The 23,729-nt window shown below is 45.5% G+C and overlaps 1 protein-coding gene across 1 annotated transcript in view; it reads right to left on the bottom strand.

Moving 5' to 3' along the window:
• Positions 1–23,729, bottom strand: part of LOC126181417 (ATP-binding cassette sub-family D member 3) — a 122,228-nt gene that overhangs the window by 86,006 nt on the left and 12,493 nt on the right. Inside the window, exons 3-4 of the mRNA XM_049924769.1 lie at positions 2,906–3,093; positions 2,523–2,592 (exon numbers count right to left, since the gene is read on the bottom strand). Coding sequence (XP_049780726.1) covers positions 2,523–2,592; positions 2,906–3,093 — 258 coding nt within the window. The remainder of the gene's footprint in view (positions 1–2,522; positions 2,593–2,905; positions 3,094–23,729) is intronic.

The raw sequence follows: 23,729 nt of genomic DNA, 5'->3' as shown, positions 1-23,729 counted from the left end.
CAAACAGCTACACAATGTAAAACTAGCAGGCTGAGGTATGAGGACTGCAGCCTTGGCAGCAGCGTCAGCGGCCTAGTTTCCTGTCAGACCATAGACACTGTGTGATCCATTGTCAGGAATTTCAGTGACTGAAGAAAGTGCCCCAATTACCTCCCAAGCACCAAACACAAATTCCCCCTGGAGCAGCACCATTGCACCAGACTGGTGTCTAGCTCTTGAGGAGGTTTCCACTTTCCAAAGTCTACAAATGGTAATCAGTGGATAACAGTCTGCACTGACTACCTCACCTGCTATGTTGGCACCAAAGCTGTGGTGACAGCTGAAGCTCCAGAACTTGCAAGGTCCTTTGCAGAAGACATAGTTTTGAAGCACAGACCAACCCTCTGATGATCTGTCACTATGGGAAAGTTTTCCAGTCAAAATTAGAAGTAGAGGTAATTCACACTGCAATGTCACCCACAGGATGATAACTGCCTATGAGCTCTGCACACAAATAGCCTCATAGGATGCTTTAATAAGGCATTTGTAGATATGCTCACGTTGCATAATGCAACTGCAATACAAACCAAGAGACTACAGGTTTTACAATTTTTTTCTACTACAAAATTGTGAGGATGAAACAACAATTTATACACTATTCCCATTTCAACTGGATGACACTCAGGATAACTACGTGAAACAGCTCATCTCGAGGAACAAAGATGAGAGACAACAGCAGGCTCGCATGCAGTCCTTAGACATCCAAGAGAAGGACAGAGTATTGCAACACTAAGCTCTGGCCAATGAAGACTTGGTATGGACTTTTACAACTGTAAGGTAATAAGTGTGGTAACTGGAAAAGTTACTAAAGCACTATTTTGTGCCCTATCTTACCCTTTATTGCTTGTCAGATGTCATACACAAAGTTGAGGATAATAGGCATGGAGATGTTGTCCATGTCCTCCACATGAAGACATACTTCAGTCATGGACAGATGGACAACGGGGGCTTCTCATCCAAGAAAACTGGAGGCTCACTTGATGATCACGAAGCTTCAATGGGAGTGGTTACATTTGATGCTCATCATGGTGAATAGTACGTGACAACATGAGCAGAATGTGAGGATCCACCAACAATACCAAAAAATAATTAGTTCACAGTAATGAAATTTTGGCAATACATTTGTCTAGGTAACATATTTAAATGATTAACACTGCAGGAACACAGGTTAATTTAAGTGTGAGATAAGCCATTGCAAATTTGAAATGCTGGTATGTTAATAACCCAGTGTAACTACCGGAATGTTGAATGCAAGCATGCAGACGTGCATGCTATGTGTTGTACAGATGCCAGATATCAGTTCGTGGGATGGAGTTTCATACCTGTTGCACCTGATATGTTAATAGGAACAGTTAATGCTGGCTGTGGATGATGCCATGGTTGTCCCATATGTGCTAGATTAGAGACAGATATCATGACTCAGCAGGCCAAGGCAACATGTCGACACACTGTAGAGCATGCTCGGTCACAACAGCTGTATGTGGGTGAGAGTTATCCTGTTGGAAAACACCACGTGGAATGATGATTATGAATAGCAGCACAAATGGTTGAATCATCAGACTGACATGGGATAATCAGGAGAGTGCTCCTGTTGTCAAACAAAATCGCATACCAGACCACAATTGCAAGTATAGGTTCAACAATGTGTCTAGTATGCAGACAGTGGTTGTAGGGTCTCAACTGGTGCCCTCCCAACAACACACGACCATCACCGGCACTGAGGCAGAACCAGCTATCACCAGAAAACAAAATAGACCTCCACCCTGCCCTCCAATGAGCTCTACTAGCAGCAAACTTCTGCAGCTGGCATGAAATTTAAATAGATATCATATTTCAGATATAGAAACACAACTACCAACTTTCGTTTATGCTGCCCTCTCCTTGGTGTTGCATTTTTTTCTCCTGTGAATGTAGATCTATGATGCTGCAGTCAGTCAAATGAGATTTCTGAAACAGAGGGCCGCTGTTTTCCTGGGGACAGAGCAATGCAATTGGGAATAGCAGTCATTGTCTAAAGTGCCATGGGTCACCAGTTAATATTTATTATTCAATAAATATCATTTCTACAAGGTTCTCGAAATTTCTTGTATTGGCATATTATGCAATACTCAAAGTCTGCATGACTAGTAGCACTCTCCATCCAAGAGCAACAGTGAGAAGTATTCATCCCTACTATTTGTCCTGTGAATTTTTGCTATTTTGTTAAAAAACAAGTTCCTGGTCTGCGTGTAATTCTTACCTAATTTCCCAATTCATCTAATTACATGCTGTAATTTTATGCTTTTACTAGGTGACAAGTTTTCTGCTTAAATGCCTGACAGTTTCTTTTGAAATTTTCACTAGATTGACAACTGAAACTAAGGATCTTCTAAATAATTCTCTGTCTCGCTCTCTCTTGCCCCCCCCCCCCCCCCTCCAGTCCCTCACAACCATACATGCACTCTGTACCAAAAATAAACAGCAGCAGCTCTAATGATACTTACCAGAGGTATGGCTGCAACATATTTTAAGAGCCTCTGAATGAATTTCTTCTTATCCATGTTAATAATAGCGCTGGAAAATGAGAAAAACAAGTGTCACATGAGAAATACTTATTTCTGATAATATTACAAAAAACAACTGATGGATGGAATGTTTTTCTTGTGAAACTTGCCCAATGATATAACGCACAAGCGCAAATGCACTTTGAATGTAATATTCAGAAGAGGAAGGGGAAATGATACATTAAAACAATATATTTCTTACTGTATATTTATGGTGACTAATCATTACCATCAACAGTGTGTTGTTACCGGGTAACCTTTATGTGACTCTTATAAAACAGTTAACAATAAAATCTACAGTCATAATGTTAGGTTAAACATACCTTTCAATGAAGGTTCCATTCTGTATCATCCATAAGTCACAATATGTTCTTGCAATTAATGAGGCAGCTACAAGCAGTAGGAAACCAAATTCTGTGCTAAATACACCTGGTACAACTATTCCTAAAATCTCACGAAGTTGGCGAAAAAAAGCGGCATTGACGTGGGCTTTGACAGTGTTTTTTGACTTCTGCAAATAAAAGCAATACGTTATTATTGTTCTTCAGATCAAATTTATAAATAAGGATTTGTTAAACATCATAAAATTAATTAGCAGCGTTATAGTTGAAGGTCTTATTTCATTTTGGAGTGTTTATAGGAATAAGATGATATGTGAGACTCACTATACTTGGAATGCTGTTTTTCCTTCTCTTTACATTGTAGCAGATAATGTTCATCACAACAGCAATACCTTATATGATTGAATGCACCAAAATGAGCATTCCACATTAAATTCATTGCAATTCTTTGCACACTTTTATCAATACCTAATTCAAGTGTTTTGTTCATTTTCCACATTATTTTTCTTCTTTTTTGGCCATTCAACATTTACTTTTTGGTTGATACATATACCGGGTGATCAAAAAGTCAGTATCAATTTGAAAACAGAAGAAATTACGGAATAATGTAGATAGAGAAGTACAAATTGACACACATGCTTGGAATGACATGGGATTTTATTAGAACCAAAAAAATACAAAAGTTTAAAAAATGTCCAACAGATGGCGCTGCATTTGATCAGAATAGCAATAATTAGCATAATAAAGTAAGACAAAGCAAAGCTGATGTTCTTTACATGAAATGCTCAATATGTCCACTATCATTTCTCAACAATAGCTGTAGCTGAGGAATAATGTCGTGAACAGCACTGTAAAGCATGTCCGGAGTTATGATGGGGCATTGGCGTCGGATGTTGTCTTTCAGCATCCCTAGAGATGTCGGTCGATCGCGATACACTTGCGCCTTCAGGTAACCCCAAAGTCAATAATCGCACAGACTGAGGTCTGGGGACCTGGGAGGCCAAGCATGACGAAAATGGCGACTGAGCACATGATCATCACCAAATGACACGAGCAAGAGATCTTTCACGCGTCTAGCAATATGGGGTGGAGCGCCATCCTGCATAAACATCGTACGTTCCAGCAGGTGTTTACTAGCCAGGCTGGGGATGATGTGATTCTGTAACATATCGGTGTACCTCTCACCCGTCACGGTAGCAGTTTTACTGTCCAGCACCATCTTTGGACTTTTGTGAACTTCCCCCCCCCCCCCCATAAAACCCCAGGTCATTCCAAGCATGTGTGTCAAATTTTACCTCTTATAGCGTCCCCAGTGAAATAATACGAAAAGACTTAAAAAACAGTATTTATAAAGAAGAGACAATTAAAAATTGAATAATATACTTTTTCTCATGTACCCGTATTACAATAATTTCTCTGTGTAAGTTTCGAGGGCAAAGAAATATAACAAAATGATCTAAAGAGACGACAAGATACACTCTTTTGTTAATTTTTTAGTCGTCTTCACTTCTTCTCTTGTCTTGGTTGCATGTAGAAGGACATCTTGTGAGTGCTGGCAAATGTAAGCATATTTGTACTAATTAAGGAAATAATATATTGATTTAATATTATTGTTCACTTTTAATTTGTAAGAGGTGATCCTGATTTCATGTCCACCTTCCTTTGAATTAACCTGCATTCGAGTAATTTACAGTTCAACAATCGCAGCAGCCGATGCAGCCAACGACGGCATTACGTGGCGATATTAACTTATAAAAAATTAGTGGAAGCGAAAAACTCGCCTGCTATTAACATAATATACATTTTTCTCCACAGCTGCCCGACGCTGCAGAAAATACGTAGCTTTAAGATTCTTATTTTCAGTACAACAGCTGAGAGCCAGAGCCAGGACTCCGACTACAATGCAATGGTTAACAGAGGTAAGAAGGAATACTCTCGCGTGTGTGTGGGTCGCAATTGTAATTAATAACTACAGATTTTTTGCTTTAAAGTGAACTGACTAGCCGAGGAAATTAATATGAAAAGTTTATTCCATTGTTCAACTTATATGTTCAAGCTTTAAGATTCAGTGAGTCTAACATTCATTAAGGTAAAAAAATAATTTATACTGAAGATTAATATTGTTAAAAAAAAAAGGGGAGAACTTCACAAAAGCATTTAATTGTACATCAAAATAAAATGAAATATCATTTTTATTAAGGCCCACCATGTAAGTCGAATCAACATAATAATAATAATAATAATAATAATAATAATAAACCCCGTGGAGGCCCGGGAAAAGAATAGGCCTCCGGTATGTTCTGCCAGTCGTAAAAGGCGACGAAAAGAACAAACCACTAATAGGGCTAACCCCCCTTTTAGTGTGATTACTTGGTTCAGGACAGAACTAAAGAAGCCTCGGACAAGCGCCGTCATGGTCGGGGACAACGCTTGAACCCTATGCCCGCCCACAATGGTAACGACACTGCTAGCCAACTGGAAAATGATTTAAATCCAAATAGAGGTGTTTTGCAGGATATGCTTCCTGCAACCACCCTAGAAGGAAAACAAAGACAGAGGATGAGATGGTCAGATGAAGTTAATCGACACCTCACGTTCTGTTACTACCAAGCAACAAACCTAGGAACCAACACAACTGGATACAGATCACAAGTATACACAACATTTATTACCAGATACCCGGAATTAAAATTTTTAACAAAACAACGACTAGCTGATCAGATCCGTGTAATAATAAAAAATAACAGGATACCCCAGCCAGAATTAGAAATCATCAAACAACAAGTACAACAAATACTGGAACAAAATAATGTGCAATCAGAAGAAGAAGAAGAAAATACAGTAATGGACTCAAAACATCCCAGAGCAAACAAACAAAGACCAACACGCATCAATTAAACAATCAGAGGAAAACGAAATCTTAAGACAGCCACCAGAACAAGCACAAATAGAACACGAAGAGACACACGTGTTAGATATAGAAGAGAAATTTCAGCTGACATATATAGAATACAAAGACACAAATACAGACATTAGACCATTCTTGCATAGACCGCCAAATAACCCACAAGTCGAAACAACAATAAAAACTATCAACACAATCATACACAACAAAATAAATGAAAACACAACTATGGAAGAGTTACAACTACTGGTTTATATAGGAGCACTCACTACACTAAATATACACACTAGGCAGAGATCAGAACAAACCAACACACAGAAGAAACCCACAAAACCAGCATGGCAACACAGGCTACAGATCAGAATAGAAAAACTGAGAAAAGACATCGGACAGCTAACACAATTTATAAGAAATGAAATATCAGACAAAAAACGAAAAAGGTTAGGTAAAATCTCTCAACAAGAAGCAATAGAGCAATTAGATGAAAAAAAGCAGAAATTACAAGCATTGGCCAAACGACTTGGAAGATACAAAAAAAGTGAAAATAGAAGGAAACAAAACCAAACATTCAACACAAACCAAAAGAGATTTTACCAAACAATGGATAACACACACATTAAAATAGACAATCCACCAAACATAACAGACATGGAACACTTCTGGAGCAACATATGGTCAAACCCGGTACAACATAACAGGCATGCACGGTGGATACAAGCAGAAACAGACACATACAAGATGATACCACAAATGTCTGAAGTGATAATTTTGCAACATGAAGTCACCCGAGCAATTAATTCTACACACAATTGGAAAGCCCCTGGAAATGATAAAATAGCAAATTACTGGCTAAAGAAGTTCACCTCAACACATTCACATCTAACTAAATTATTTAACAGTTACATTGCAGACCCATACACATTCCCTGATACACTTGCACATGGAATAACCTATCTGAAACCTAAAGATCAAGCAGACACAGCAAACCCAGCTAAATATCGCCCCATAACATGCCTACCAACAATATACAAAATATTAACTTCAGTCATCACACAGAAATTAATGACACATACAACACAGAACAAAATTATAAATGAAGAACAAAAGGGCTGCTGCAAAGGAGCACGAGGATGTAAAGAGCAACTGATAATAGATACAGAGGTGACATATCAAGCTAAAACTAAACAAAGGTCCCTACACTATGCATACATTGATTACCAAAAAGCCTTTGATAGTGTACCCCACTCATGGTTACTACAGATATTGGAAATATACAAAGTAGATCCTAAATTGATACAGTTTCTAAACATAGTAATGAAAAACTGGAAAACCACACTTAATATCCAAACAAATTCAGATAACATCACATCACAGCCAATACAGATTAAGCGTGGAATATACCAAGGAGACTCATTAAGTCCTTTCTGGTTCTGTCTTGCTCTGAACCCACTATCCAACATGCTAAATAATACAAATTATGGATACAATATTACTGGAACATACCCACACAAAATCACACATTTGCTATACATGGATGATCTAAAACTACTGGCAGCAACAAATCAACAACTCAACCAATTACTAAAGATAACAGAAGTATTCAGCAATGATATAAATATGGCTTTTGGAACAGACAAATGTAAGAAAAATAGCATAGTCAAGGGAAAACCCACTAAACAAGAAGATTACATATTGGATAACCACAGCGACTGCATAGAAGCGATGGAAAAAACAGATGCCTATAAATATCTAGGATACAGACAAAAAATAGGAATAGATAATACAAATATTAAAGAAGAACTAAAAGAAAAATATAGACGAAGACTAACAAAAATACTGAAAACAGAATTGACAGCAAGAAACAAGACAAAAGCTATAAATACTTATGCTATACCAGTATTGACCTACTCATTTGGAGTAGTGAAATGGAGTGACACAGACCTAGAAGCACTCAATACACTTACACGATCACAATGCCACAAATATAGAATACATCACATACATTCAGCAACAGAAAGATTCACATTAAGCAGAATGGAAGGTGGAAGGGGATTTATAGATACAAAAAACCTACATTATGGACAGGTAGACAATTTAAGAAAATTCTTTCTAGAACGAGCAGAAACTAGCAAAATACACAAAGCAATCACTAATATAAATACATCAGCTACACCATTGCAATTTCATAACCACTTCTACAATCCTTTAGATCACATAACATCAACAGATACAAAGAAAGTAAATTGGAAAAAGAAAACACTACATGGCAAGCACCCGTATCATCTAACACAGCCACACATAGATCAAGACGCATCCAACACATGGCTAAGAAAAGGCAATATATACAGTGAGACGGATTCATGATTGCAATACAGGATCAAACAATAAACACCAGATATTACAGCAAGCATATTATTAAAGATCCCAATACCACAACAGATAAATGCAGACTTTGCAAACAACAAATAGAAACAGTAGATCACATCACAAGCGGATGTACAATACTAGCAAATACAGAATACCCCAGAAGACATGACAATGTAGCAAAAATAATACATCAACAACTTGCCATAAAACATAAACTAATAAAACAACTCGTTCCCACATACAAGTACACACCACAAAATGCACTGGAGAATGATGAATACAAATCATACTGGAACAGAACGATTATAACAGATAAAACAACACCACATAACAAACCTGACATCATACTCACCAATAAAAAGAAGAAATTAACACAACTAATTGAGATATCCATACCCAACACAACAAATATACAGAAGAAAACAGGAGAAAAAATTGAAAAATACATCCAACTGGCTGAGGAAGTCAAGGACATGTGGCATCAGGATAAAGTTGACATTATACCAATTATACTATCAACAACAGGAGTCATACCACACAATATCCACCAGTACATCAATGCAATACAGCTACATCCAAACATATATATATACAACTACAAAAATCTGTAATTATTGATACATGTTCAATGACCCGTAAGTTCCTAAATGCAATATAACATATACCGTACAGTTAAAAGGAAGTCACGCTTGATCAAGGTCCGCGTCACTGTCCATTTTTGACCAGACATAATGTCTGAGAATAGAAAGAAATAACAACAATAATAATAATAATAATATATTAAATTACGACGGCCAACAGACGCGAGACAATCTACATTATTCCGTGGTTTATTAAGTTTTCAAATTTATACTGACTTTTTGATCACCTGGTATAATTAGGATTAAAACAATGTGGAGGACTAAGTTGAAGTATTGAGAAGGTTGTGAAAGCAGCAACTGAGATGTTAAAAAATAGAGAAGCCCCAAACAAAGAAACTTTTGAATCTTATTCAGTTTTATAACTCAAAATTCAACCAAAATCAGCTTTAAAACAACATTGAGAAGGCAGCAATGATTGTGTGCAATGTGCTATTCCAAGTTAAAAGACCTGAGATCAGGTTGGGTAGAAGACATGGATTAACTGAAAAGTTCGATACTACTTCGTAAACTCACAACCTTTTTACCTAACATAGACATCTGCCAACACTACAAATGAGTATGTCACCCTATCTAAGGTTTTGTATTCATACTGATTGGTTTTGCTTATTCATAACTGAACTTCCACTTTCCGGTCTACCCTAGACCTTGTGCTACACTACTAATCAGTTAGTCACCACAACCTACATTCTGAAAACCAATGTAGCTGCAGAAGAAATATTGACAGTGGGCCATTATCTTTCTGTTTGAACACATATGGTGCAACATGTCACATCATCATTATATTACAGAAAGAAGCTGATATCTGACATTGGTGGGTTCAGTTGACACTACTTTAGGCACAACAGCAGTCACACAATGAATTTCATTCCAACTGTCCATTACAAACAATGGTACAAACCTTTCAGCATACCACAATATGTGAAGAAGATGGCCTAGGAAAAAAGCTGGAACAGAATCTGATTCTATGGTGACCATTTCTCTTCACAAACAAGTGCAGTATCTATCTGAAATTCAACACTCATTGTACAAGGGTGTGGAAGAGGTCACGGACTCTCATCTAAGGCAAGCAGACCAAGGTTCAAGCAACTATCAAGGTTCATGTGAGGACAGTATAGTATTGTGATTGTCCAGGCCTACAGTCAACAATTTTGCCAATGGCTATGTCTTTCAGGATAATAATCCAAGAGCACATTGTGCCCACTTGATGAATACCTTACTCCTGGAGGCAGAAATCCACCAAATGGAACAGACTGCAATATCTGCTGAATAAAAGTGGGCAGTACAGCAAGGCACGTGACTCCAGGACCCAACCCAACCACTGACCTACCATACGTTCCAGCAGCTTACAAAGAATGTTGGTGAGGCTGATGTCTACCAACTTCTGGCCAAGATGTCAAGGAAAGGATTAAAAAAAACTTCTGTGTGGCTTATTCTTTCAAGTATTCGACTGCCTGCTCCCCTTGAATATAACCCCACACATAATAACTTGCACAGGGTTGGCTGGTTGGTTGGTTTAAAGGTGGGAGAAGGGATCAGACTATGAGGTCATCGGTCCCTTGTTCCTAATAAAACAATTCCACAAGTGTGAGAATAAAACAGACGAAACATATAACACAAAACAGAAGGAAAGGAAAAGTCACAAGAATGAAGGGAAGGCAACGATCACTAAAAGGAACAAATGAGGACAAGAAAACAACAGAGGCACTAGAAACAGATGAGAGTAAAACATGAAAGCAGATTACAGTAGCTGGCCAACCACGAGAATAAAAAGGGAAAGCCAGCCACTCTGCAATACATTAAAACCTCCACCCAAAAAGCACTAGGATGGAGGACACAGAGACAAAGGATATGCGCTAAAACCTAGATAGAAGTATAAAACCCACTCTCACGGATAAAACATAAAACTAAAGCTGCTGTGGAGGCACTGTCGCCCAACACCGAAGGTAGCGTGCTGGGAAAGTTAAAAGCCTGCCGCAGATCGGCTAAAAGTGGGCAGTCCAGCAACACTCCCATAGTGAATTCAGGATTGGACAAGGGGTCTGAAGAGCTACATCAGCGTAGAGCAATTGGTGTTGCTCAGGCAACGCAGGGCATTGAGGTGCTGCCAGCACTACTGCTTAAGCTGAAGAAGATGAGGGAGTCAAGTCAATCAAGCGTCGAAAACCAGTCCTAGGAAATGATGTGTCTCCACTGCAGTGAGTGGATCATTGTTAAGGTAAAGTGCGGGTTCCGGATGAACGGTACGATGCCGACAGAAGTGCATGACACAGGACTTTCCAGCTAAAAACTGGAAGCCGTGGGCTAGAGCCCATGACTGCACCTTGTGGACAGCTCCCTGGAGGTGCCGCTCAGCAACAACAGTACTGGAGCAGCAGTACAAAAGGCAGAAGTCGTATGCATACAGAGAAGGTGAGACAGAGGGCTCGACAGCTGCTGCTAGACCGTTAATGGGCACTAAAAATAGACACACACTCAATACAGAGCCCTGCGGGACTCCATTCTCCTGGATATGGATGGAACTATGGGAGTCACCAACTTGGACAAAAAAGAGGGCAATCAGGTGTGGCATCTGGAAAAAGTTGTTCGGAAGTCAGACTCGATGGACATAAGATTATCAGTGCGGCCCTAGCAGAAGCCACCCTGACATGGAGCCAGCAAGCCATGTGACTCCAGGACCCAAACCAACCGCCGACATACCATACATTCCAGCAGCTTACAAAGAACGTTGGTGAGGCTGATGGGTCGATAGCTATCCACATCAAGCGGGTTTTTACCGGTTTTGGGCACCGGAATGATGATGCTCTCCTGCCACTGCGATGGAAAGATGCCATTGCGCCAGATCCAGTTGAAGATAATGAGATGATGTCACTTGTAGTCAGATGAGAGATGTTTATCATCTGGCTGTGGATGCAATCAGGCCCAGGAGCTGTGTTGGGGCAATGTGGAAGGACACTGAGGAGCTCCCACTCTGCAAATGGGGTGTTATAGGATTCACTGCAGCGTGTGGTGAATGAGAGGATATTCCCTTCCAGCTGCCATTTGAGTGTGCGAAAGGCTGGGGGGTAATTCTCCAATGCAGAGGCTCGAGCAAAGTGCTCGGCAATCGCGTTTGCGTTGGTACATAACTCATCACTTATGGTAACACCGGGGACAGCTGTTGGGGCCTGGTACCCGAAAAGATGTTTGATCTTTGCCCAGACTTGGGAAGCCACGGTGGAGACATATCTCTCCCAACACTCCTCCTTCCGTTGTTTGATGAGGTAGCGAACATGGGCATGGAGCCATTTAAAGGCTATGAGGAGCTCAAGGGAAGGGTGCCACTTATGCTGCTGTAGAGCTCACCGACGCTCCTTAATTGCTTCAGTGACTTCCAGCGACCACCAAGGGACTGCCTTACACCTCGGGCACCCTAAAGAGCAAGGAATCGCATTTTCTGCCACAGAAACAATTGTGCTAGTCACCTGCTCAACCATCACATCAATGTTACAGTGTGGGGGAGATTCAGCACTAACAGCAGAGGTGAAAGTTCCCCTGTCCACCTTGTTCAAAGCCCATCTGGGCAGGCGTCAGTGCACCTGATGCTGGGTCAGTGACAGGAAGATGGGGAAGTAGTCACTACCGCACAGGTTGTCATGTGCTCTCCAGTGGATAGATGGGAGAAGTCCTGGGTTGTGAATTGATAAATCAATGGCTGAGTAACTACCATGAGCCACACTGAAATGTATGGTGGCTCCAGTATTTAAGAGGCAGAGGTCAAATTGCGAAAATAAAGTTTCGACATCTCTGCCTCGGCCAGTAAGCATGGTACTACCCCACAAGGGGTTATGGGCATTAAAATCTCCCAGGAGTAAGAAAGGTTTAGGGAGTTGATCAATCAGTGCAGCTAATACATTCAGGGGTACTGCTCCATCTGCAGGAAAATATGCATTGCAGACAGTTATTTCCTGTGTCGTCCTTATTCTGACAGAAACAGCTTCAAGAGGGGTTTGAAGGGGCACATGTTTACTATAGATTGAGTTTAGGACATAAACGCAAACTCCACCTGACTCTTTATTATAGTCGCTACGGTTCCTGTAATATCCCTTATAGCCACGGAAGGCAGGGGTATGCATTGCTGGGAACCAGGTTTCCTGGAGGGCAATGCAGATTGCAGGTGTAAAACTTAACAGTTTCCATAGCTCAGCTGGGCAGTGGAAAGAAAACGCCACAATTCCACTGGAGGATGACATCGTGAGACTGGGAAGGCATGGAACATTCAATGAGGCAGTTTACACATCAGAGTCACCTGCTGCCACCGATTTATCGCTTGAACAGCCTATATCCATTGTGTCTGAGGGTCTGGCGAGATCTAGATCCTCAGCGGATGCCAAAATCTCCACCCCATCCTCAGCCGCAGAGCTTGTAGGTGGCGGTGGTGTGGGTGCCACCACAATTTCCTTGGTCTTAGGGGTTTCCTTTTTGTATTTCTCTTGCTGCTCCTTGGGTTTCCCTGGCTGGGAGGACTTCATTGACTCGGTCTCTGGGACTGAGGGTGAGTGTGAGGCCCTACAACCAGCTGCTTTTGGGCTCTTCAGCCACTGGCGGGTGTCATCTTTCCCACTAGAAGAAACCTGGGGAGGGAGTGACCCAAGGGACCCCTTCCTAGTGAGAGAAGCCAAAGAAGACTTACACTTCTTCAGCTTAGAAATGGGGGAGAGACGTCCCTGATGTTTGGGGTGGGGGGGGGGGGGGGGGTAGGTGGGGGTGTTTGCTCCCAAAGTAGGTGGTGCAGCAGCAACAGGGAGGGAAATACCCCCCACCATCAAGGGGGCAGGTGTAGACTTCTAGCTCTGAGAGGTGACCTGGGTTGGCGGAGCTGATGGTGCCAGAACTGTCGTAACGGCGGCGTTAAGACAATGTCGCACGCACAGGATGCAGGCGTTCAAATTTTCTCTTAGCCTCAGTGTAGGTCAGTCTGTCCAGAGTCTTGTACTCCATGATTTTCCTTTCTTTCTGGAGAATCCTAGAGTCAAGCGAGCAAGGCAAATGGTGCTCTCCGCAGTTGACGCAGATGGGAGGCGGGCCACACGGAGAATTGGGATGTGATGGGCATCCGCAATCTCGGCTTGCGACACTAGAGGAACAGCATGAAGACATCTGGCCAAACTTCCAGCACTAAAAGCACTGCATCGGGGCAGGGATATAGGGCTTTACATCACACCGGTAGACCATCAACTTGACCTTCTTGGGCAATGTGTCGCCCTCAAAGGCCAAGATGAAGGCACCGGTGGCAACCCGATTATCCTTCGGACCCTGGTGGACACGCTGGACGAAATTTACACCTTGCCACTCTAATTGGCACGCAGCTCATCGTAGGACTGTAAAATAAGGTCTCTGTGAAATATGATACCCTGGAGCATATTTAAGCTCTTATGGGGTGTGATGGTTACAGAAACATCTCCCAGATTGTCACAAGCGAGTAACTCCCAAGACTGGCCAGAGGTTGCTGTTTTGATCAAGACTGACCCAGATCTCATTTTGGACAAGCCCTCCACCTCCCTGAACTTGTCCTCTAAATGCTCAACAAAAAACTGAGGCTTCATCGTCATGAAAGATTCTCCATCAGCTCTCAAACATACAAGGTGCCAGGGCAAATAAGATCTGCTGCCATCCTTAGCCTGACGTTCCTCCTGTGGTGTGGCCAGGGAGGGAAACAATTTGGGGTCATACTTCTGTGCGTTGAATTGAGCTCGTGATCGCTTAGATACTGCTGGTGTTTCACCACCAGCAAGAGATGATGGCCTACGCTTCATCACGTGTCATCTGCCATGATGGCACCCACTCCGAGCAGGGGCCCTCCTCATGGGCGCCACCCAGCTGCAGCAAAAGCCACCTGGCAGGTTGGCCATTGCCGAGAGTCCCGATGCCCCATGGTGATGGGCATCTACCCCTTGGCATAAGTGGTGAATTAACAGTGCAGGCATCAGTAGAGCTATCCCTGTGTGGTCAGGGGGCTACAACCAACAGGGTACATGGCAGCCCCACCACAACGGACTGGCTACCGTGCTGGATATCAGGTGCAAAGAAGTCCATGGTCATCGTCGACGCAGAAATCTATACTGCATAGTGCATGGTGGGAAATGCACCCATGAAAGTATCCTTGCCCAAAAGATGGAGAATGGGCAGGATTGCAATGTGTCAACGAGAAAGTGGGCTAAAGATCTCAATGCACGATGGACACGATGCACCTTGTAAGGCACCCTTCCCCAACTGGCTCGCTCTTAGGGAAAATTTTGAAGAAGGGAGGTCAAACCCTACAGGGGTCCATCACATAAAGGCCAAAACATGTGAAACTCCTTTTAGTTACCTCGCACAACATGCAGGAATACCTCGGGCCTATTCTACCCCCTGGACCCACAGGGGGGACTTGCACAGGGAGCAAAATCAGTATTGTGGTGCTTGGATGAAGATGTGTTCAAAGAAATCTCTCTCTCTCTCTCTCTCTCTCTCTCTCTCTCTCTCTCTCACACACACACACACACACACACACACACACACACACACACACAATATAAAGAGGGAAAAATTCCACATGTTAAAATTATATATATATATATATATATATATATATATATATATATATATATATATATATATATATATATAGAGGGAAACATTCCACGTGGGAAAAATATATTTAAAAAGAAAGATGATGAGACTTACCAAACAAAAGCGCTGGCAGGTCGATAGACACACAAACAAACGCAAACATACACACAAAATTCAAGCTTTCGCAACAAACTGTTGCCTCATCAGGAAAGAGAGAAGGAGAGGGAAAGACGAAAGGATGTGGGTTTTAAGGGAGAGGGTAAGGAGTCATTCCAGTCCCGGGAGCGGAAAGACTTACCTTAGGGGGAAAAAAGGACGGGTATACACTCGCACACACACACACACACACACACACACACACACACATATCCATCCACACATACACAGACACAAGCAGACATTTGTAAAGGCAAAGAGTTTGGGCAGAGATGTCAGTCGGGACGGAAGTACAGAGGCAAAGATGATGTTGAAAGACAGGTGAGGAATGAGCGGCGGCAGATTGAAATTAGAAATTAGCGGAGATTGAGGCCTGGTGGATAGCGAGAAGAGAGGATATGCTGAAGGGCAAGTTCCCATCTCCGGAGTTCTGACAGGTTGGTGTTAGTGGGAAGTATCCAGATAACCCGGACGGTGTAACACTGTGCCAAGATGTGCTGGCCGTGCACCAAGGCATGTTTAGCCACAGGGTGATCCTCATTACCAACAAACACTGTCTGCCTGTGTCCATTCATGCAAATGGACAGTTTGTTGCTGGTCATTCCCACATAGAACGCTTCACAGTGTAGGCAGGTCAGTTGGTAAATCACGTGGGTGCTTTCACACGTGGCTCTGCCTTTGATCGTGTACACCTTCCGGGTTACAGGACTGGAATAGGTGGTAGTGGGAGGGTGCATGGGACAGGTTTTACACCAGGGGCGGTTACAGGGGTAGGAGCCAGAGGGTAGGGAAGGTGGTTTGGGGATTTCATAGGGATGAACTAAGAGGTTACGAAGGTTAGGTGGACGGTGGAAAGACACTCTTGGTGGAGTGGGGAGGATTTCATGAAGGATGGATCCCTGAAATGAGCAACTTCCGTCCCGACTGACATCTCTGCCCAAACTCTTTGCCTTTACAAATGTCTGCTTGTGTCTGTGTATGTGTGGATGGATATGTGTGTGTGTGTGTGTGTGCGCGAGTGTATACCCGTCCTTTTTCCCCCTAAGGTAAGTCTTTCCGCTCCCGGGACTGGAATGACTCCTTACCCTCTCCCTTAAAACCCACATCCTTTCGTCTTTCCCTCTCCTTCTCTCTTTCCTGATGAGGCAACAGTTTGTTGCGAAAGCTTGAATTTTGTGTGTATGTTTGCGTTTGTTTGTGTGTCTATCGACCTGCCAGCGCTTTTGTTTGGTAAGTCTCATCATCTTTCTTTATATATATATATATATATATATATATATATATATATATATATATATATATATATACGGAGACAATCACAGAAAAGATTAGAAAACGCAGACTACAATTCTATGGACACCTATACAGAATGCCATCACACAGGCTGACCAAACAGATCTTTGACTGGGTAACCACTAGAAACAACAAATGGGTGGCAGAGGTAGAAAACGACCTGAACCAGCTCAACGTAACAGCAGACACAATAAACGACAGAATAAAGTTCAGAAACATCATTAAGAAAAGTAAACTACATGAGATACAATGCGACAAACGAACAGGCATAAAATGGACCGAAGAACGAAAGCAAGATCACAGCCAGAAGATGAAAGAAATATGGGCAACCAAAAAGGCAATCAAGATGAAGCCGAAGACACGAAGCCGACAAGAAGCATGGACAGAGGACCGGAAACAGAAACACAGCGAGCGAATGAGGGAAGTTTGGGCAGCAAGGAAGGCCGCAAAAGGAACTGGCCATGTAGTTTAGTCCAAATGCGCTCTTTAAGGGCAAAACACCAATAATAATAATAATAATATAAAAGATGCTGTAACTTACCAAACAGGAAAGCACTGGTAGATAGACATAATAAAAAACACATAAATTTGTGCGTGTGTTTTTTATTGTGTCCATCTACCAGCGCTTTCCCATTTGGTAAATTACAGCAGAGAGAGCGAGAGAGAGAGAGAGAGAGAGAGAGAGAGAGAGACTAGTACGGTGGGTGATTTAAGTCAATAGAAAATTAGAAGTAAGATAACCAGACAGTGGAAGGAAGTGTGAAAGGCATGTGACACAGACATTTATTAACGAAATATTCCATAACAATGAGGAAATGCTGGAAAGGCGGAGTTGGTGGTAGGGGATATCCATGCATCTTGGGGATTGCCCATTTTGTACCTGGTCATGAACAATATCCAGTGTATCCAATAGAGATTAAGAAGCAAAATCGTGATGTATGTGACTATGGACATCTTGAATAGCCAAAGCATATTATCATGGAATGTGTAATGCATGGTTATATGACAGAGCAAGAACGTTGAATATTAACAGATAAAATCATACATGGCATAATCAGGGACAGGGTACTGTATGATGTCTTGCAGATACTACACCAAAAAGTGTGGTGGTGGTTGTTGGGATGTTTAAGGGGGACTAAACAGCGAAGGTCATCAGTCCCCCATTCCAAAATCAGGCGAGCCGAAAATCTACGGAGCAGGTAAAAACCAAAGGGGGAGGAGACGACCCCCCAGGCGCTAAAAGAACACAAATGGAGCAACAAACATTACAGACAAGAACAGGACAGAGGAACACCAGACAGAAAGAAGCAGAAGAAAGGAAGACGGCCGGAGACTGGTTGACTGACCACGAGAACAAAAAAGGGAAAGAGCCAACCATCTCACGGCACACCAGAACAGCAACAGACACAAGGACAAAAGACACAGAAAAGGAAAGGTGCAGGACCTCCCTAAATCGAACCATAAAACGGACTACCACGGATAAAATTTAAAACGGCATCAGCCATGGAGGCATCGTCAGATAAAACCAAAGCCAAAGTGCCCGGGAGATTAAAAGATTGCCGGAGTGTGCGCAGTCGAGGACACTCCAGCAAAATGTGGCCGACCGTCAGCCGGGACCCACACCGACACAAGGGGGGATCCTCCTGACGCAACAGATGGCCGTGCGTCAGGTATGTATGGCCGATGCGCAGCCGACACAGGACTACCGAGTCCCTGCGAGAAGCCCGCAGGGAGGAACGCCACACATCGGTCGTCCCCTTGACAGCCCGCAGTTTATTCGGGGCTGTCATGCCACGCCACTCAGCAGCCCACATCCCAATCAGCTTACGGCGCAACACCATCTGCCGGTCGCGAGCCGTAAGGCCGACCTCCAAAGCCGGGGCATCGATCGCCCCTTTGGCCAGCCTGTCTACACGTTCGTTCCCTGGGATGCCAACATGACCGGGCGTCCAAACCAGGACCACCGAACGACCAGAACGGGCAATGGCGGAAACAGTCTCCTGAATGGAGGACACCAGAGGAGAGGAGGGATAGCAGCGGTCGATGGCCTGAAGGCTGCTCAGGGAGTCACTGCAGATGACGACGGACCTACCTGAGCAGAAACGCATATGCTCAAGAGCGCGCAATATGGCCACCAGCTCTGCAGTAAATATACTGCAGCCAGCCGGCAAGGAGCGTTGCTCAACATGAGCAGCATGAGCAAAAGAGTAGGCAGTGCGACCATCAACCAGGGAACCATCAGTGTAGACAGTCTCACAGTCCGAAAATGAGGCGAGGAGAGCAAGAAAACTGCGACGGAGGGCCACAGGCGGAACCGAGTCCTTGGGTCCCTGTGCCAAGTCCAGACGGACGGACGGCCGGGACAAACACCAGGGAGGCGTAGGTGCACGGACCCGGAAGGGAGGCGGAAGAGGGAATGAACCCAATTCCGACAGCAGGGACTGAACGCGGACAGCGACGGAAAGCCCAGACCTAGGTCGCCGTTCGGGCAGATGGAGGACCATAGCAGGGAAAAGCAGGCGACGATGGGGATGATCTGGCGAGCAATGAATGTGGACAGCATAGTCGACGAGCAGACGATGGCGGCGAATCCGCAGCGGGGGAACCCCGGCCTCCACCAGTAGACTATCCACGGGGCTGGTGCGAAAAGCGCCAGTGGCAAGCCTAACCCCACAGTGGTGTATGGGGTCTAACAACTTCAACACTGAGGGGGACGCAGACCCATAGGCCAGGCTCCCATAATCAAGCCGGGACTGCACAAGGGCTCGGTACAACCGCAGCAGCGTGCAGCGATCTGCACCCCAAGACGTGTGGCTAAGGCAGCGGAGGGCGTTGAGGTGCCGCCAGCATTTTTGCTTCAGCTGAGTAACATGAGGAACCCATGTGAGCCGGGCATCAAACACGAGTCCCAAGAAGCGGCAAGTGTCCACCACTTCAAGCAGGTGGCCGTCGAGGTAAAGTTCAGGATGAGGGTGGACCGTCCGACGCCTGCAGAAGTGCATAACTCGAGTCTTGGGTGCAGAGAACTGAAAACCGTGAGTCAGAGCCCATGATGCTGCCTTGCGAACGGCGACTTGCAGCCTGCGTTCGGCGACTCCCGTAGTCGTGGAGCTAAATGAGATGCAGAAGTCGTCGGCATACAAAGAAGGAGACACCGACGACCCCACTGCTGCAGCCAGACCATTAATGGCCACTAAAAATAAGGAGACGCTCAACACCGAGCCCTGCGGGACCCCATTTTCCTGTATGTAAGAGGAACTAGAGGTGGCACCGACTTGCACCCGGAAAGAGCGGCGCAATAAAAAGCTTTGAATAAAAGCCGGGAGCCGACCACGAAGACCCCACTCATGCAATGTGGCGAGGATGTGATGCCTCCATGTGGTGTCATACGCCTTCCGCAGATCGAAAAACACAGCAACGAGATGCTGACGTCGGGCAAAGGCCATACGGACAGCAGATTCCAGACGCACCAAATTGTCCACTGCAGACCGGCCCCGACGGAAGCCACCCTGGGATGGAGCGAGGAGACCGCGCGACTCAAGGACCCAACACAAACGCCGCCCCACCATACGTTCGAGCAATTTGCACAAAACGTTGGTGAGGGTAATGGGACGATAGCTGTCCACCGCCAGTGGGTCCGCACCGGGCTTCAAGATGGGGACAATAACACCCTCTCGCCATTGCGACGGGAACACGCCTTCACTCCAAATGCGATTAAATATCGCGAGAATGTGTCTCTGGCAGTCCCTGGAGAGATGCTTCAGCATCTGTGCGTGGATGCAGTCCGGTCCTGGTGCTGTATCAGGGCAATCGGCGAGGGCAGCGAGGAATTCCCTCTCGCTGAAAGGAGCATTGTAAGTTTCAGAACGACGCGTGTGGAACGATAATGGCGTCTGCTCGGCCCGCTCCTTGAGAGAGCGAAAGGCGGGGGGATAAGTTGCAGTCGCAGAGCTCGTAGCGAAGTGCGCAGCAAGGTGTTCAGCAATGGCGGCAGCGTCCGTGCACACAGCGCCGTCCAAAGAGATCCCAGGGACACCCGTAGGGGTCTGGTGTCCATAAATCCGCCGTATCCGGGACCACACGAGCGAGGGGGAAACACGGGAGCCCAAGGAGGAAACATACCGCTCCCAGCACTCCTGCTTACGCCGTGCAATAAGACGGCGGGCGAAGGCACGGAGCCTCTTAAAGGCGATGAGGGTCTCCAGAGACGGGTGCCGCCTATGACGCTGGAGAGCCCGCCTATGGTCGCGAATAGCCTCAGCAATCTCCGGCGACCACCAGGGGACAGCCTTCCTCCGAGGGAGGCCAGAAGAACGGGGGATGGAAGCCTCGGCCGCTGAAATGATGGACGTGGTTAAAACACGAACCACCTCGTCAATGTCACCCTGTGGGGGAGACTCAATGGTTGCAGCGGAAGTAAAAGCTGGCCAGTCAGCCCTGTGGAGAGCCCAGCGGGGCAAGCGCCCAGAAGAATGACACTGGGGCAGTGACAAATAGATGGGAAAATGGTCACTACCACACAGGTCAGGGTGCACTCTCCAGTGGAGGGATGGGAGAAGGCCAGGGCTGCAAATAGAGAGATCGATGGCCGAGAACGAGCCATGGGCCACACTGAAATGCGTGGGAGCACCGGTGTTCAAGAGGCTAAGGTCGAGCTGAGCCAACACATGCTCCACGGCCCGACCGCAAACATCGGAGACAGTCCCACCCCATAGAGGGTTGTGGGCATTGAAATCACCCAGCAGCAAAAAAGGTGGCGGTAGTTCGGCTATCAGAGCAGCCAGGACATGCTGTGCGACAACACCATCAGGTGGAAGGTAAATACTGCAGACGGTGATAGCCTGTGGCGTCCACACCCGAACAGCGACAGCCTCTAAAGCTGTTTGTAGAGGTACAAACTCGCTGTGAAGAGAGTTAAGGACATAGATGCAGACGCCACCAGACACCCTTTCATAAGCTGCTCGGTTCTTAAAATAACCCCGATACCCACGGAGGGCGGGGGTTCGCAGTGCTGGAAACCAAGTTTCCTGCAGAGCAATGCAAAGGAAAGGATGATGGCTGAGAAGTTGGCGGAGCTCAGCTAGATGGTGGAAAAAACCGCTGCAGTTCCACTGGAGGATGGTATTAGCCATGGATGGGAAAGGCGTGAAGGGACTGGGGAGGCAGATTACGCCTCCGGGGCCCCTGCTGCTACTGAGTCACCACCTGGACAACAGCTGTCTATTGCATCCGAGGGACTGGCGAGATCCATGTCCTCAGCGGATGCCAGGATCTCCACCTCATCTTCGGACGCAGAGGGAGAAGGTTGCGGTGGGACAGGTGCCACCGCAATTTCAGGATGCTTGGGAGCCTTTTTCTTCGACTGCTTTGCGCGCTGAGCCTTAGGTGGTTCTGGCTGGGAGGGCCTCACTGGGTCAGTCTCTGGGACTGAAGACGACCGTGACGCCCTACGACCAGCGACCGGTGGTTGTTTGACAACCTTGCGGGTGTCCGCTTTGGCACTGGGCAAAGCCTGGGATGGGAGGGCCCCAAGGGACCCCTTCCGAGCGAGAGGAGCCGAAGAAGGCTCACGCTTCTCCGGCTGTGAAGGGGGAACAGATGTCCCCAGTGGTTGGGGTAGTGTTGCTCCTGAAATAGATGGAGCAGGAGCAACAGGGAGTGAAGTGCCCCCCACAACCAAGGGGGCCGGTGAATGCTGACCGAGCTGAGATCGAACTGGTGTTGCAGCAGCGGCATAACTAGTTGGCATTGGCACAGGATGTAGCCGCTCAAATTTCCGCCTTGCCTCGGTGTAGGACAGGCGGTCCAGGGTCTTATATTCCATTATCTTCCTTTCTTTCTGGAAGATCCTACAGTCCGGCGAGCAGGGGGAATGGTGTTCTCCGCAGTTAACACAGATAGGAGGCGGGGCACATGGAGTATCAGGATGCGAAGGACGTCCACAATCCCGACACGTGATGCTGGAAGTACAGCGAGATGACATGTGCCCGAACTTCCAGCATTTAAAACACCGCATCGGAGGAGGGATATATGGCTTCACATCACAACGGTAAACCATCACCTTGACCTTTTCGGGTAAAACATCACCTTCGAAGGCCAAGATGAAGGCACCGGTGGCTACCTGATTATCCCTCGGACCCCGATGGACGCGCCGGACGAAGTGAACACCTCGTCGTTCGAGGTTGGCGCGTAATTCATCGTCGGACTGCAGAAGAAGATCCCTGTGGAATATAATACCCTGGACCATGTTCAGACTCTTATGCGGTGTGATGTTAACTGAAACATCCCCCAACTTGTCACAATTGAGCAACCTCCGTGACTGGGCAGAGGATGCCGTTTTGATGAGCACAGAACCAGAGCGCATCTTGGACAAGCCCTCCACCTCCCCGAACTTGTCCTCTAAATGCTCCACAAAAAACTGGGGCTTGGTTGACATAAACGATTCCCCATCAACTCGCGTACACACAAGGAACCGGGGTGAATAGTCTCCACTGCCTTCTTTTGCCATACGTTCCTCCCATGGAGTGGCCAGGGAGGGAAATGATCGTGGATCGTATTTCCTGCCGTTGAGGTTAGACCTCGATCGCTTAGAGACTGCTGGTGGTGGCCCACCAGCGAGAGATGATGTACCACGCTTCATTGCGGGTCATCCGCCCTGATGCCACCTACTCCGACCAAGGGCCCTCCCCACGGGCGCCACCCAGCCGCAGCAATAGCCACCTGGCAGGATGGCCATTGCTGGGAGTCCTGATGCCCCAGGGAGATGGGCATCTACTCCTTGGCATACGTGGGGAGTGAACGGCGCAGGCATCAGTAGAGCGATCCCTGTGTTGTCAGGGGGCTACAACCAAGAGGG

This window comes from Schistocerca cancellata, chromosome 1, assembly GCF_023864275.1.
Source record: "Schistocerca cancellata isolate TAMUIC-IGC-003103 chromosome 1, iqSchCanc2.1, whole genome shotgun sequence".
In the NCBI taxonomy this organism is placed as follows: domain Eukaryota; kingdom Metazoa; phylum Arthropoda; class Insecta; order Orthoptera; family Acrididae; genus Schistocerca; species Schistocerca cancellata.
Note: the sequence above shows the minus strand (reverse complement) of the source record. Positions and strands in the feature narration are given on the sequence as shown.